The following is a 16,646-nucleotide window of genomic DNA, read 5'->3' on the forward strand; positions in this document are numbered from 1 at the left end:
CCCATAGCAACTAATCAGATCGCTTCTTGTATTTTTCAGAGGTCTTTTTAAAGTGAAGGAAGCAATCTGATTGTTTTCTATGGGCAACTGCTAAACTTTTCATTTATCCCGGTTTTAATAAATCTCCCCCAATATGTCTAATTTATGTTGGCATCATTTGTTAAATATTCTTTTTACTTTTCTAAGGCATTAGATAATTTTAAATAAGCATTTAAAAAAAAAATTTTTAGGAAGTTTCAAAATCTAATTTTTTAGGAAGCATTTCAGTTCTGAAGTGGCTTTGTAGGGGCCTGTATGCTAGAAATCACCCCATTTTAAAAACTGCATCCCTTAAAAGGATCCAGAATTACATTTTTGGAAGTTTATAAACCCTTTAGGTGGTTCACAAGAAATAAAGGGGTATTCCAGGCAAAAACATTTTATCCCCTATCCAAAGGACAGGGGATAAGATGTCTGATCGCGGGGGGCCCACCACGGCCATCACGCCCCCTCCCATAGACATGAATGTAGGGGGCGTGGCGTGACATCACGTCCCCAGTTCCGGAAACCCAGAGGTTTCCGAAACTGGAGACGCAGCTCCCACATAGAATGCGGGTGCTGCAGGGAGATCGCTGGGGGGTCCCAGTGGCGGGATCCCCACAGACATCTTATCCCCTATCCTTTGGATAGAGGATAAAATGTTTTTTGCCCGGAATACCCCTTTAAACCCTTGTAAATGTACGTCATGGTGCCGTGGTACTTAACGCTATCAGCAGCCAGGGACCCGCCGGTAATGGCGGACATCCGCGATCGTGAGGATGTCTGCCATTAACCCCTCAGATGCCGTGATCAATACAGATCACGGCATCAGTGCGGTACTTTGAATGGATGATCAGATCACCCGCAGCGCTGCCACAGGGATCCAGCATGGCGGCTGGAGGTCCCCTCTCCTGGCTCCTGCCGTGTCCCGGGGTCTTCTGCTCTGGTCTAAGATCGAGCCGACCAGAGCAGAGTACCCCCCCAGAAGACAATGATCAGTGCTATGCCCTATGCATAGCACTGAACGGTATTAGCAATCAAAGGATTGCTACAGGTAGCCCCCTATGGGGACTATTAAAGTGTAAAAATGAAAGTCGAAAAAGTAAAAAAAAAAATAATAAAGAAAAAATAAAGTGAAAAATCCCCATCCCCAATAAAAATGTAAAATGTCCTTTTTGCCCATTTTACTCCTTTAAAATGTAAAAAAAATGTATAAAAAAAAAAAAAAATTAACACACATATTTGGTATTGCCGCGTGCGTAAATGTCCAAATTTTAACATAATGTTACTGATCCTGTATGATGAACGGCGTGAACGTAAAAAAAAAAAATAAAGCACAAAATTGCTGCTTTTTTTTTAATCACATTTTATTTAAAAAAAATGTATAAAAAAATTTATTAAAGTTTTATATACACAAATGTGGTATCAATAAAAAGTACAGATCATGGCGCAAAAAGTGAGCCCTCATACCGCCGCTTATACGGAAATATGAAAAAGTTATAGGTCATCAAAATAGAAGGATTTTAAACATACTAATTTGGTTAAAAAGTTTGCAATTTTTTTTAAGCGCAACAATAATGGAAAAGTATGTTATCATGGGTATCATTTTAATCATATTGACCCACAGAATAAAGAACACGTCATTTTTACCGTAAATTGTACGGTGTGGAAACGGAACCTTCCAAAATTGCGGTTTTCTTTTTAATTTCCCCACACAAATAGTATTTTTTTGGTTGCACCATACATTTTATTGTAAAATGAGTGATGTCATAACGCAGGACAACTGGTCGCGCAATAAACAAGCCCTCATACTAGTCTGTGGATGAAAATATAAAAGTTACGATTTTTAGAAGACGAGGAGGAAAAAAAAAAATAATTGGCCTGGTCCTTATGGTCAAAATGGGCTTGGTCCTTAAGGGGTTAAAACAAAGTGAAGTGAAATTTTAAAATTCACATTTTCTCTTTCCATATTTTTTTTTTCTGTATCGTAGTATACAAGTAGCAAAGTATACAAGTATAAACACAAAAATGAAAGGGGCAATTTTCTGTGATTTTTCCCCCACATTTATTTTTATTTTACAGAATACAAAATTACTTAGATCTCTGGTTTTTCCAGGTTGCAGTGCGTCGAGACATGACTAGTCAGGTATGCAAAGGGAGCCTGTCCTGCTTCAATGGGTGAAGCGACTGCTGGGTGGGAGAGAGATCATTTTGCAACAGCTGGAGGCACCCTGGTTTGAAAACACTAGTCTTTTGAATGGAATGCAGCTTATATGTGTTTCAATGGGTGGGGTGGCTGATGTGAGGGAGGGAGGAAAGTGACCTCACACTTTCAAACAAGGAAGCATGGGATATTTAGTTTAAAATACCGAACTCAAACAAGAAATACCCAGTTCAAAAAAAGATAGCCACAGTATTATGGTAATCTCACAACACAGCCATTTAGCCCCAAGACAAACACGGATGCTTTCTAAGCATGTCCATTACTGTCTGGCAGGTACGTACTAAAATCACCTTATGGTGGATAACCCCTTTAAAATCTATATTTATTACCCTAATTCTTCAGTTATTATAAATATCTCATATGTCACCCTAGTGTGCTACTTGAAGCACACCCATGCCTCCTTTTTCTTAGGATATTTTGAAGTGTCCATCAAGGAACTTGGACAGGAAAAACTTCAGAAGTGACCCAATTTGGAAACTGCATCCCTCAAAAATTTTTCTAGGGGCAAGGGGGTTGACACGCTCTGATTGGTCCCCCGGAATGTTACTGTAATCGGCTGCTACAGATAGCAGCAGAAATTGCAAGAAGTGTCACAGTGAGGTACCACCCAGTTACGCATGACGTACCGTAACTATACATCCGACCATGCAAACCTAATAGGGCAGAAGGGGTTTAAAGAAAAACCAAGTTGTGTGAAGATACATCCTACCTTTTGATAATTTTTATTACATATTTTTGGAGGATAGGCGATTAAAATTAGAAATTTTAGCATTTTTGTTGCATTCACTGTGGAGAAAAATTATATTTCATTTTGTAGGTCCGACAGATTTTTTTTTTTTCACAAGATCCTTCCTCCCCTCCTTTTTGTGTTGTCATGTTTTTTTTGTTTATATTTTTTCAGCCTGGGGACAATCACAAAATATCAAATTGCAACAGACAACCCCGCTTTCATTCATAAAATAATCTACTAGCACACAGCATATCTCCTTTGGGCCATTCGTAATATACTGGAACACAGCCTATATTGGTTTCAGTATAGAGATAGAAAGTCACCTTTTTTTTCAACCGGCTAAATACATACCTCGGCAAACTTCCTTCTGAATGAACCGAAATGAGGATCTTTCACATTGGCAAGGTTTGCATGCATCTTCTTGTACATCATCTTAATTTTATTTATGTCTGGTTTTGGTTTTGCTAATTCTTTATAGACTTCCTCTTTCCAGTCCTAATCAGTAAAAAAAAAAAAAAAAATGCACAGTTAAAATTTAAAAGAATTTTCTATAATTTGACTCGTATCTTCTAACTTAAATTATGACATTATTCAATTTAATATAATATATAGGTTATACCATACTCCTTTGTTCTTGAATAAAATTTAAAAAAAGGCAAGATTCTTGATGTACAAGATGTCAGGCAGAAGGGGCAGGATTTTTACACATGATGTCGTTGTGTCCGGAGATGCAAAAATACTGGATTACATTTTTTTATGATACTAGAAGGAACAGGGGGGTTAAATATTCTTTTGGATCAGATTATTGCTGTATTAGGAGATTATCCAAAATTGATTTTACTTAAAATAAATTAAAGATTAAAACTGAATAGCTAACTGTTTTATAACTATGTTACAGCTTGTTTAAACAAGTACAGGTACGCCCTTGCTTCCTGGAACTTAAAGAGGTACTCCGCCCCTAGACATCTTATCCCTGATCACGGGGGTCCCGCCGCTGGGGACCCCCGTAATCTTGGCTGCGACACCCCAGACATCTGGTGCACGGAGCGAAGTTCGCTCCCAGCCGGATGACTGGCGATACGGGGCGGAGGCTCGTGACGTCATGGTCCGCTCGTGACTTTACATCTACGCCCCCTCAATGCAATTCTATTGGAGGGGGCATGATGGCCACCACACCCCCTCCCATAGACTTTCATTGAGGGGGCGTGACCGTGACTTCATGAATGCCGGGTGCAGCAAGGAGATTGCAAGGGTCCCCAGTGGCAGGACCGCGCGATCAGACATCTTATCCCCTATCCTTTGGATAGGGGAAAAGATGTCTAGGGGCGGAGTACCCCTTTAAGGACCAAGGGCGTACATGTACCCCCTGGTCTTGTTACCGGTGTTTGAAGTGTACTCACGAGCTGAGCACGCTTCATACCCGTTGGGTCCCGGTTGCTATCAGCACTCAGGACCCACAGTTAATGCTGGGCATTGCTGATCAGGCCGATGCCCGGCATTAACCCTTTAGACGCCACAATCAATATTGATCATGGCATCTATAAGAGGGGTTAACAGTGTCGGTTAGCGCAGGGCAGCTGTTTGGGACATTTGTGGGTCCCGATCAGCTGAAGGGATGGCGGGAGGGCCCTTACCTTTGGTGCTCTGAAGCTCTGGCCAGGCTCTGCAGGCTAGTGCAGTGGAACACAGATAACATTGCTCAGCACTGAGCCAAAGCTCAGCATTGAAAAGTGTATGCAATCGTAAGATTGCATGTTATAGCCCCTAAGGGGGGGGGGGGGGGGGGAGAGGGTTAATAAAAGTGAATTAAACCCTTCCTAATAAAAGTTTGAATCCCCCTTTTCCCATTTAAAAAAAAAATAAAAATGTAATAAAAAAAACACAAAAAAACAATCATATGTGATACCTCCGCGTGCGTAAATGCCCAAACTATTAAAATATAAGGTTAGATATACCGCACGGTCAATGGCGTACAAAAATGGTACCAATAAAAATGGGAGATCCCTGCGAAAAAAAACTGCCCTAAAATAGTCCTATTTGCGGAAAAATAAAGTTATAGGGGTCAGAAGAGGACAATTTTAAAAGCATACAAATTTTGGTGCACGTAGTTATAATTTGTTTAAGGGGTACTCAGGCCATAATACATCTTATGTCTGTCATTCAGCACCCACCTTTGCGCTGGAGGCTCTGAGTGTGCAGCATGACGACCACGGGTCTGGAGTATTGTGACGCCATGACTCCACCCCCGTGTGACGTCATGCACAACCCCTTAATGCAAGTCTATGGGAGGGGCGTGACGGCCGTTAGAGGCCACGACGTGGCCCCGCGTTATAGAAAGGGAGAGGACTCAGGACATACAGGTACGCCCTGGGTCCTTAAGTGGTTAAAGGTTTATAAACTTCCCAAATGTCATTTTGGTTACGTTGAGGGGTGCAGTTTTTATAATGGGGTGATTTATTGGGGCTAACATTCAGAAAAATGATAACTTTTCCAATTTTTTACACCGTCATTCGGTGCATGGAGCAAACCCCACATCATGCCCGATGACTGGCGATGCAAGCCGACACACCCCCTCCATTCACCTCTATGGGATGAGGCGTGATGGCTATGTACTAGCCATCACGCCCCCTCCCATAGACATGAATGGAGGGGGAGCATGGCGTTCCGGGCGCCGCCGCTGCTCCCGGCCTGGAGATCGCGGGGGTCCCGCCGCTGGGGACCTTATCCTTTGGAAAGGGGATAAGATGTTTCCAAAAATGGCATGGGTCTTAAGTATGGAATTACCAATATCTATTCCTGAAAGAACTGCCATAATTAAAAAATATGGTGGTATTACCACAGATTTTGTTTATTTTAATCACATCCCCATTATGGATAAAATAAATCTGGTTTAGAAAAATGTAAGTGTTACTGGAAAGATTGATTTGGGGACGAAAGAGTAAACATTCAAACTTCTCTGCTCCATATGAAAAATTATTTTTTTGGCTTCCTAATCTTAAATTGCATTATAAGGTTGATGGAATGGATGGAATCTATGGCATTCAGTATATCCACACATTGGAGATGTTTAAGGTTAGGAATAGAGATGAGCAAACTTACAGTAAATTCGATTTGTCAGAAACTTCTCGGCTCGGCAGTTAATGACTTATCCTGCATAAATTAGTTCAGCTTTCAGGTTCTCCGGTGGGCTGGAAAAGGTGGATACAGTCCTAGGAGCCTCTTTCCTAGGAATGTATCCACCTTTTCCAGCCCACCGGAGCACCTGAAAGCTGAACTAATTTAAGCAGGCTAAAGTCAGCAACTGCCGAGCCGAGAAGTTTGTGATGAATCGAATTTACTGTAAGTTCGCTCATCTCTAGTTAGGAACGGTAATATGGGGGAGGGAAGGGAATCGGGGTGATATTCTTTTGTAATTATTTATCAATGTAACATTTAACAGCTTTGATTTTGTATTTTTTTAAAAAGACTAATAATTAAAAATATTGTAAAATTTTAAAGTACAGTAAAACTGTGTTTAACCCCTTAACGACGCAGGACGTATATTTACGTCCTGCGCCGGCTCCCGCGATATGAAGCGGGATCGCGCCGTGATCCCGCATCATATCGCGTGGGTCCCGGCGCTAATCAACGGCCGGGACCCGCGGCTAATACCACACATCGCCGATCGCGGCGATGTGCGGTATTAACCCTTTAGAAGCGGCGGTCAAAGCTGACCGCCGCTTCTAAAGTGAAACTGAAAGTATCCCGGCTGCTCAGTTGGGCTGTTCGGGACCGCCGCGGTGAAATCGCGGCGTCCCGAACAGCTGATCGGACACCGGGAGGGCTCTTACCTGCCTCCTCGGTGTCCGATCGACGAATGACTGCTCCGTGCCTGAGATCCAGGCAGGAGCAGTCAAGCGCCGATAATGCTGATCACAGGCGTGTTAATACACGCCTGTGATCAGGATGAAAGATCAGTGTGTGCAGTGTTATAGGTCCCTATGGGACCTATAACACTGCAAAAAAAAAGTAAAAAAAAAGTGTTAATAAAGGTCATTTAACCCCTTCCCTAATAAAAGTTTGAATCACCCCCCTTTTCCCATAAGAAAAATAAAACAGTGTAAAAAAAATAAATAAATAAACATATGTGGTATCGCCGCGTGCGTAAATGTCCGAACTATAAAAATATATCATTAATTAAGCCGTACGGTCAATGGCGTACGTGCAAAAAAATTCCAAAGTCCAAAAAAGCGTATTTTGGTAACTTTTTATAACATTAAAAAATGAATAAAAAGTGATCAAAAAGTCAGATCAAAACAAAAATCATACCAATAAAAACTTCAGATCACGGCGCAAAAAATGAGTCCTCATACCGCCCCGTACGTGGAAAAATAAAAAAGTTATAGGGGTCAGAAGATGACATTTTTAAACGTATAAATTTTCCTTCAGGTAGTTATGATTTTTTCCAGAAGTGCGACAAAATCAAACCGATATAAGTAGGGTATCATTTTAACCGTATGGACCTACAGAATAATGATAAGGTGTAATTTTTACCGAAATATGCACTGCGTAGAAACGGAAGCCCCCAAAAGTTACAAAATGGCGGGTTTTTTTCGATTTTGTCGCACAATGATTTTTTTTTCCGTTTCGCCGTGCATTTTTGGGTAAAATGACTAATGTCACTGCAAAGTAGAATTGGCGACGCAAAAAATAAGCCATAATATGGATTTTTAGGTGGAAAATTGAAAGGGTTATGATTTTTTAAAGGTAAGGAGGAAAAAACGAAAGTGCAAAAACGGAAAAACCCTGAGTCCTTAAGGGGTTAAAGGAGTACTCCGGTGCACACTTTTTTCATTGTATCCCATACGGGCTGCAAAATAAAAGAAAACACACTTTATCTTACCTGCCAACGAGCCCCCGGAGCTCCGGTACAGGTGTTCGGTCCCCGGGCTGTATTCTTCTTACTTCCTGTTAGCCTGGCACGTCACACGGAGCTTCAGCCTATCACTGGCTGAGGCGGGACATTGCTGCGGCCGGTGATAGGCTGAAGCTCCGTGTGACGTGCCGGGCTAACAGGAAGTAAGAAGAATACAGCCCGGGGACCGAACACCTGTACCGGAGCTCCGGGGGCTCGTTGGCAGGTAAGATAAAGTGTGTTTTCTTTTATTTTGCAGCCCGGACAGGATACAATGAAAAAAGTGTGCACCGGAGTACTCCTTTAAGTAGATCTTGGAATAAATTACCTATCTGCATTACAACAAATTTGACTTGGCAAGTAGAAAGAGAGAAAATGTACATCTATGTAAACCATCAGAAGTAAGGAAAAAACAACAACAATCTAACCAGCTCTGACATCGCATTTTTAAGTTTTACTCTAAATTTTTCTACAATACACACAAGTAACAGACTTCGGTCTCTATTCTATAGAGAAAATATTTACTATCCTTCTATAAATTATATCATTAGCTGAGAAGAGTGCTCAGTTTAGAGAGCTATAGGCACTTAAAATGAAGAACCAGCCTCCAGGACACTTGTGACACTTTTCTTGGCCATACAACCTGTATGACCTTAACAAAGGTATGTTTTTATTGCTTTTATTGCCCAGTCCTCTATATAGTTATATCAGCAATTTTGAGATCTAAAGCCTGAGACCTGAGCCCCTTCAATATCAAGTTGAATTTTGTGTTCTACAATACAAATATGATATGATAGCTTTCTTAGCCCATTTATCTCACCTGTAATATCAATGCAGGATTAGACAGCTGTTCCAAGGCTTGAATAAAATCTTTAATTAATCCATTCTTATCCAGCTTTTTCTGTATTCTAAAATTAAAATTGCCAATGTTTACTTTAAACAGAAGGTATAAATCATTATGAACATTGCTCATGCATGTAGCCACATTGGCCTGTATAGAGCCAGTATAATAGAGAATCTATCACATGACACAACTGAAATGTGATAGGGCATGGCCAAAAACTATGCCAATATGTCTTTTTTACGTCGATCTACACAGTTTTCAAACAATTGCTTATGCCTAGAAAGTTGGTGCAGGTGAACGGCGGTTTTATCTGCTAAGCCGTGTGGACATTACCTTTTAATGTTAAAGAGTACCTGTCATCAAACCATATTTTCTAAACTAACTCAGATTATATTTCCTAACTACTCCTAACACCCCTCCTGCCTTTAAAAATGTTTCCCGAGCTTTAAAAAAAACTCTGTATCATACCTTTCACCTTACTCACATTGTATGAGCCCCAGCAGGAGAAAGTGGGCAATGCCCAGCAGGCGCAATGTCACTGAAGCCTGCGAGAGCTGTGCCTTGCCATGCCCCTCACACCCTTCTTGAGTTGGGTCTCCTTCCAGGCCAGGAGGAGACCAATCTAACTGCTAGACTTGTGGCAGGGAACAGAACAGAAACAGCACCTTGTGGCAGTTTTTTCAATCACATTAAAAACATATAAAAGGTTGAGAATTTTAACAGTAAGAAAATAGCAAAGTGTCTTATAATTACATAAGGAACAATATATTGAAAGTTTAGTTTGGTGACAGGTACTCTTTAAGTGTGTCCTTCCCTTATAAGCATTAGGCAATGTCATCAAATTAATTATATCAATATTCCAGATAATATAAAAGCAAAATTATTCTCAAGTCATAGAAAATAATCAAATTTGAATCCCAATTTGTCATTTTTCTTACTTTTCAATAAACAATTTATTCCTGTGTCCATCAACTGTATCTTCAAAGTTAAAGTTTTCTCCACTGATCATGAACGGGTACACAAGAGCTTGAGGGTAGTAGTCAACAATTTCTTCCATGATAAATTGTACTGCTAATGATTCTTTTTTATCAAGCATTGCCATCATTTGACTTATCCAGCCGATGAAAAGCCAGCATGGAACAGAACTTGCCTAAGAAAAAATACCAAGTATATGAGGAAAAATGCCTTTCCACTTGAATCTATTAAACCAAACTGAGTATCATAAAAAGATCAATGATTTTTCCAGTAGGATCCTTGTTATGAGGTATTGATTATGCATGCTATAAAGTCTCTATTGTATAAATTCCATTTAAAACTTAACTGAGGCTATGTTCACATCTGTGCTAGAGACACCGTAGCATCCAGCATAGATTTTCAAATCTGCCATGCTGTAAAATTACTTCCAGCAAAATGACACCCTGAAAGAACCCTGATAAACCAAATTAACCCCTTCCCGCAAAATCAGGTACATGTACGTGATGATTAAAGGGGTAGTCCAGTGGTGAAAAACGTATCCCCTATCCTAAGGATAGCGGATATGTTTCAGATCGCGGGGGGTCTGACCACTGGGGCCCCCCGCGATCTCTCTGTACGGGGCCCCGGCTCGCTGGCCAGATAGCGCGTGTTGACCACCGCACGAAGCGTCGGCCGACACGCCCCCTCAATACAACTCTATGGCAGAGCTGTAGATTGTCGAAGGCTTCGTGCGGTGGTCAACACACCCCCTCCTTACCGCGAGCTGTCGGGGCCCCGTACAGGAGATCGCGAGGGGCCCCAGTGGTCGGACCCCCCGCAATCTGAAACTTATTGAAGGAGAACCAACTTATTGAAGGAGAACCAACCAGGAAAAGAACAGTCCGAACAACAAAAACCAAGATAAAGGAAGGGGACCACAGACCACAAAAATACACCACCGCACCATGGCGGCAGAAACTGGCTGGGCACAAACAACTAATGGACGGGTGTGGAGTCCCCCAATACAAGCTCCGAGAAAGAGATTTTGCAGTAAGTCTAAAAATCTACTGTTCTCAAGCACGTCATTGGGGGACACAGGACCATGGGATGTTCTAAAGCAGTCCCTGGGAGGGAAAACCAACATCCCAGCCAAAAAGGAACTCAGGCGGACCCTGCAAAACCCTGTGGCCCAAGCCTGCGTCAGAGGACATAGGACAAACCTGCAAAGCCCCATGGCTGACTGCCCAGGAGGCCTCCACCACACTTGAAAGGGGAGCACCTGACCCTTGCAACGATACGCCTCCTAAATGGCGGAGCGTAAGGAGATAGCGGCCTTTGAAGCCAGGAGCCCCTTGCGCCCTCCATCAGGAAGCACAAACAGAGAGTCACACCACTGGAAGGAGGAAGGTCTGAACTGCCCGAACCAAGTCCAGCTTGTGAAGTTTCGCTCCCATGGATGAGAAGGGCAGAAGGAAGGCAACACAATCTTCTCGTTCAAATGAAAAAAAAAGACACGACCTTGAGGGCACCGGCCAAAGAAAAGGGGAACGGCAAGAGAGGGCAGCCAGTTCCGACACATGGCGAATAGACGTGACTGCGATCAGGAAGGCCACCTTCCAGGAAAGGAAGTGAAGTGCAAAAAAGTGTGGACAAGGTGGTAGGATGCCAGAGGGTGTTGGAAGAGGATGAAAAGCACCAAAACCTGCCCCTTGATGGAACTGAGGGCAAGGCATGTTTCTAGACCTGATTGCAAAAAGGACAAGAGATTCGGCAAAGAAAAAAGAGGTGGGAGAGAGAGAGAGAGAGCAAGCCTCGCACCAGCAGAAATAGGCCCGCCAGGTACAGTGGTAAACCCTGGCGGTTGAGGGTTTCCGAGCAAGGAGCATGGTCTGGATCACACGGGAAGAGAATCCACAAGCCCTCAAAACCACGGTTTGAACCGCCATGACGTCAAACGCAGCGGAAGTAAATTGTTTTGGCAGAGGGTTCCTTTGGAGAGAAGGTCGGGAAGATCCGGATGGTCGGGACGACCACAAGACTGACCATGTCCGTGTACCACACGCAATGAGGCCAATCCAGAGCTACTAGAATCGCAGAGACGCCCTCCACTTTGAGCTTCCGGACGACCCTGGGAAGAAGGGGAAGCGGGGGAAAGAGGTAGGGGAGAGCAAAGGTGGTCCAAGGAACCACAAGAGCAGCTATCGCTAGTGCCAGGGGTAGAGGTCCATGTCCGGAGTTCCCCAGCGGTGGCAGATTTGAGCGAAGACCTCCGGGAGAAGGGACCACTTGCCCGGGTCGGCGATTGAGCGACTCAGAAAGTCTGCTTCCCAATTGTCAATCCATAAAATAGAAAAAAAGAGAGAAGGCCCAAGGAGGCGCCTAGTGCATTACCCTAAAAATTTATACAGAGACCCACGTAGAGTGGGGATACGTAAGGGGTCTAATGAATGGCCGCTCACCTGGAGCGTATAATAATACGCATATAACCTCAGTCTGAGGTAATGAAGGATTCCGTGCAAGCCTACAGGTCTTCAGGATGGATCCAATGAGGAGATCCTGTGGGTGAGCTTAATATTGGAAAAATTGACCTGGCATCAGGCGCTCGGGGATCCAGAGAGATCTCACAACCAGTTCATGGAGGTGGATAGGAATTCAAGCTTTATTAGTATACAACAACGCGTTTTGGGGTTAGCATACCCCTTCTTCAGATTGACAGATTTGTACAGTACAGTGCAACAGAGAGCTTTTTATACACACATTGATTGAGAAACAAAATGGTGGCAAGGTCACAGGTTCAGGATGGGAGGTACAACAGTAGCAATAGAAGTGCAAAAAAACTGGGAACTTTATCTTTAGATTGACTCTTGTACTTTATACCTATATATAGGGTTAACAGTAACTTCAAATAAAGAAAAGGAAATGTGCTTTATTAAATAATGTAAAGCAAAAGTGTAATACTTGATCCGGTTCATGTGTTAGATAGAGGCTTGATGCGCACTCGTTGTGAACATTGCCGTGCGCTCCACGGCATGTAAACAACGGCCGCATGTCGCCGCTCTGTTTATAAACAGAGCGGAGATGCGGCGTGTAGGTTGCTACGGACGTGTCGCTGGGGAGCGGGTCCGGAAAGATGATATGTTACGGAGCAGGCGCATGGTTTAGCGCTGCTCTGTGTATGTCAGGTAAAAGGAAACTATATATGTGTGGAGCAAGGTTTTAACGGCACAGTTTTGCTTAATATATAGAGAGATGAATGTATTACATGAAAATTTTATACATTTTTAACAAGATATATTATTATAGAATAAGTTTGTATCAACAAAAATCAAAAGGGTGCATATGTAAATTAAAATGGGATGAATCAGTTAATAGGATAACAAGGGCTGGAAATATACATACAAATAAATAAATAAATAGATAAATATTGTAATATATTTAATATGTAAAAATAAATATGTATAAAAAGGGATGAATAATAAATAAATAAATGGTATAGGAGACTTCATGTGGAAATGTATGAGAATATGATAATATGAAAATATAAGAAAATATAAAAATCTATAAAAACCACACATTAGTCCAAAAAAAAAAAAAAAAAAAAAAAAAAAAAAAAAAAAATATATATATATATATATATATATATCACATAGGGTACGGAAAAACAGAGGGTTTTTTTATATATATCTCTCTACTTCCGCACAGCTATACTCACAGGTTACTCTCAATAAATTCATTTAAACCAAGGGGCTGAAGTGTGCGTAATTTGAATATCCAAAAATGTTCACGTTGCCTAAGTGTATTAAAACGCTGGGGAACATCTTTATTGATCTGTTCTATGGCAGATATCTTGAAGGCCGAAAAATCGCCCTCATGATATAGCGAAGCATGGCGTGACACACTGTGAAGCTGGTACTTGAGGGTTACATTGCTACGGTGTTTGTTGATCCGGTTTCTCAAACACTGTGTGGCCACACGGGCACTGTAAGAGGTATACAACATATTGGGAGTCACAGGATATATGTGATTTAATAGGAAAGATCTCTTTGGTGACCGCAGAGTGAAACTCTTTTGCCATATGCGTAAAATTTACACAGCATTTACAGCGCGCATGGTTACACTTAAAACAACCATTCTTTTGTAAAAAGTTGGAAGGTATATTTTGTAGAGTTTTTAAATGACTTGGGGCGAGTATGTTTTTTAGGGAGCGTGCTCGCCGAAAAGTGACTTGTGGTTTTGGAGGAAGAATTTTTTGTAAAAAAGGATCATTTAAAAGAATATTCCAATGTTTGGCAAGTATAGATGTAATATCTTTATTATTATTAGAAAAGGTGGTAATAAAATTACAACATCGTTTATCTAATGATGTACCTACTGTCAAAATTTTTTTGGTAAGACAGTCAGATTGTGTCAGTTTGTTTGCTCTGGTTTTAGCAGAAATTATGATTTTTTTCGGATATTTCTTTGCTTGAAATCTACTAACCAGTAATTTGCTCTGTTGGACATAGTCTGTATTTAAGGTGCAATTACGGCGGATGCGCTTAAATTGTCCAAACGGTACATTCTGGAGCCATTTCTTATAATGACAGCTTCTAAAATCTAAGTAACTGTTGCTGTCCACCTTTTTAAAAAAAAGTCTTTGTATTGAGAGTGTTATCTTCAGTATAAAAAACGCACACATCTAAAAATTCTGCATGATTGGAGTAAGATTCATGTGTAAAACTAAGTCCCCAATTGTTATTGTTGAGAAAATATAAAAACTCTGAAAGGTCAGAGCGAGAGCCATCCCATATGATAAAAATGTCGTCAATGTAACGTTTATAATATATGCAGTGGCTAAAAAGTGGATGTGTGTACATTTCAGTTTCTTCAAAGCGTCCTACAAATAAATTTGCGAAACTTGGCGCGAAGCGCGTGCCCATTGCGGTGCCTCTCTGTTGTAAATAGATATGATTTAAAAAAGTAAAATAGTTATGAGTTAAAATAAACTCTATTCCTTTGAGTATAAAAGTTTTTTGTTCGGCCGGTATAGTTATATCGTTTTCCAGATAAAAAGAGATGGCATTCAAACCTAGTTGGTGATCAATGATTGTATATAATGAAGAGATGTCCATTGTCACAAAAATAAAATGTTTTTGCCATTTTAGTGGTAAGATGGAGGAAATGAAGTCTGTTGTATCCTTTAGATGGGATTTTAAGGTGATGACATATCTTTGTAGTATGGTGTCAATATAATGCGACAGGTTTGAGGTAATGGAATTAATGCCAGATATGATAGGCCTTCCAGGAGGGTGAACTGGGTCTTTATGTACTTTTGGAAGGTAATAAAAGATGGGGAGGGCGGGTTCTGGAATTAAAATGTACTCCATCTCTTGCTTGGTGAGAATATCCTTATCAAAATAAAAAGTAACTAGGTCTTTTAATTCGGCCGTAAATTTAACAGTAGGGTTAAAAGACAGTTGTTTGTAAAAATTAGTGTCTGCTAGTTGTTTTAAAGCTTCAATAATGTAATTGTCTCTATTTAAAATGACGATTCCACCCCCTTTGTCAGCGGGCTTGATAACTATATCATTGTTGGTAGACAGTTGTTTTAGGGCATATTTTTCTTTTCCAGAAAGGTTGGGGTTGGTATTTTGTGGTTTTAATTGTTCAAAGTCTTTAGCTACTAATGAAAAAAAGGTATCAATATAATTACCCCTATGATGGAGGGGATAAAATTTAGATTTCGGACGTAAATTGGTGTTAAGAGGGGGAAGTGAAGGGTAAGTGTCAGGAGAACGGGGGCTCGATTGAGGAGGTTTCGGTGGATTGGTTTGTTCTTCCATATTGAAATGGCGCTTGATAGTAAGTTTCCTATTGAATGAATGTAAATCCAGGAATAGTTGGAATTCATTCGAATTATTGGTGGGGCAGAAGGAGAGACCTCTTTCTAATACCATTCTTTCTGTAGGTGATAGGGAGTGGGAGGATAGATTGAATATTTTAACTGTATTTAGGTCAGTGGGTTGGGTAGAAATTTCCTTATTCTTTTTTCTTCTTTCTCTACGGGCTTGTCCGCTTCTACATCCTCTCTTTCTGAATTTTTTCTTTTCATTTTCGTTTTTAGAGCAGGAGCTATGTATACATATTTATACATATTTATTTTTACATATTAAATATATTACAATATTTATCTATTTATTTATTTATTTGTATGTATATTTCCAGCCCTTGTTATCCTATTAACTGATTCATCCCATTTTAATTTACATATGCACCCTTTTGATTTTTGTTGATACAAACTTATTCTATAATAATATATCTTGTTAAAAATGTATAAAATTTTCATGTAATACATTCATCTCTCTATATATTAAGCAAAACTGTGCCGTTAAAACCTTGCTCCACACATATATAGTTTCCTTTTACCTGACATACACAGAGCAGCGCTAAACCATGCGCCTGCTCCGTAACATATCATCTTTCCGGACCCGCTCCCCAGCGACACGTCCGTAGCAACCTACACGCCGCATCTCCGCTCTGTTTATAAACAGAGCGGCGACATGCGGCCGTTGTTTACATGCCGTGGAGCGCACGGCAATGTTCACAACGAGTGCGCATCAAGCCTCTATCTAACACATGAACCGGATCAAGTATTACACTTTTGCTTTACATTATTTAATAAAGCACATTTCCTTTTCTTTATTTGAAGTTACTGTTAACCCTATATATAGGTATAAAGTACAAGAGTCAATCTAAAGATAAAGTTCCCAGTTTTTTTGCACTTCTATTGCTACTGTTGTACCTCCCATCCTGAACCTGTGACCTTGCCACCATTTTGTTTCTCAATCAATGTGTGTATAAAAAGCTCTCTGTTGCACTGTACTGTACAAATCTGTCAATCTGAAGAAGGGGTATGCTAACCCCAAAACGCGTTGTTGTATACTAATAAAGCTTGAATTCCTATCCACCTCCATGAACTGGTTGTGAGATCTCTCTGGATCCC

General features: G+C 40.9%; 2 protein-coding genes across 4 annotated transcripts in view; one reads left to right on the forward strand and one right to left on the reverse strand.

Annotated features, from left to right (window-relative positions):
• Positions 1-16,646, forward strand: part of SPIDR (scaffold protein involved in DNA repair) — a 1,058,688-nt gene that overhangs the window by 956,420 nt on the left and 85,622 nt on the right. The gene's annotated exons all lie outside the window — the stretch shown is intronic.
• The window catches only part of PRKDC (protein kinase, DNA-activated, catalytic subunit), a 631,631-nt gene that overhangs the window by 62,319 nt on the left and 552,666 nt on the right, over positions 1-16,646 (reverse strand). For all 3 annotated transcript variants that reach the window (XM_056521838.1, XM_056521836.1, XM_056521839.1), the window contains 3 exons: positions 9,649-9,860; positions 8,687-8,774; positions 3,324-3,467 (listed from right to left, as the gene is read on the reverse strand). In XM_056521838.1, the coding sequence (XP_056377813.1) occupies positions 3,324-3,467; positions 8,687-8,774; positions 9,649-9,860 (444 nt within the window). The remainder of the gene's footprint in view (positions 1-3,323; positions 3,468-8,686; positions 8,775-9,648; positions 9,861-16,646) is intronic.

This window comes from Hyla sarda, chromosome 5 (assembly GCF_029499605.1).
Source record: "Hyla sarda isolate aHylSar1 chromosome 5, aHylSar1.hap1, whole genome shotgun sequence".
NCBI lineage: Eukaryota > Metazoa > Chordata > Amphibia > Anura > Hylidae > Hyla > Hyla sarda.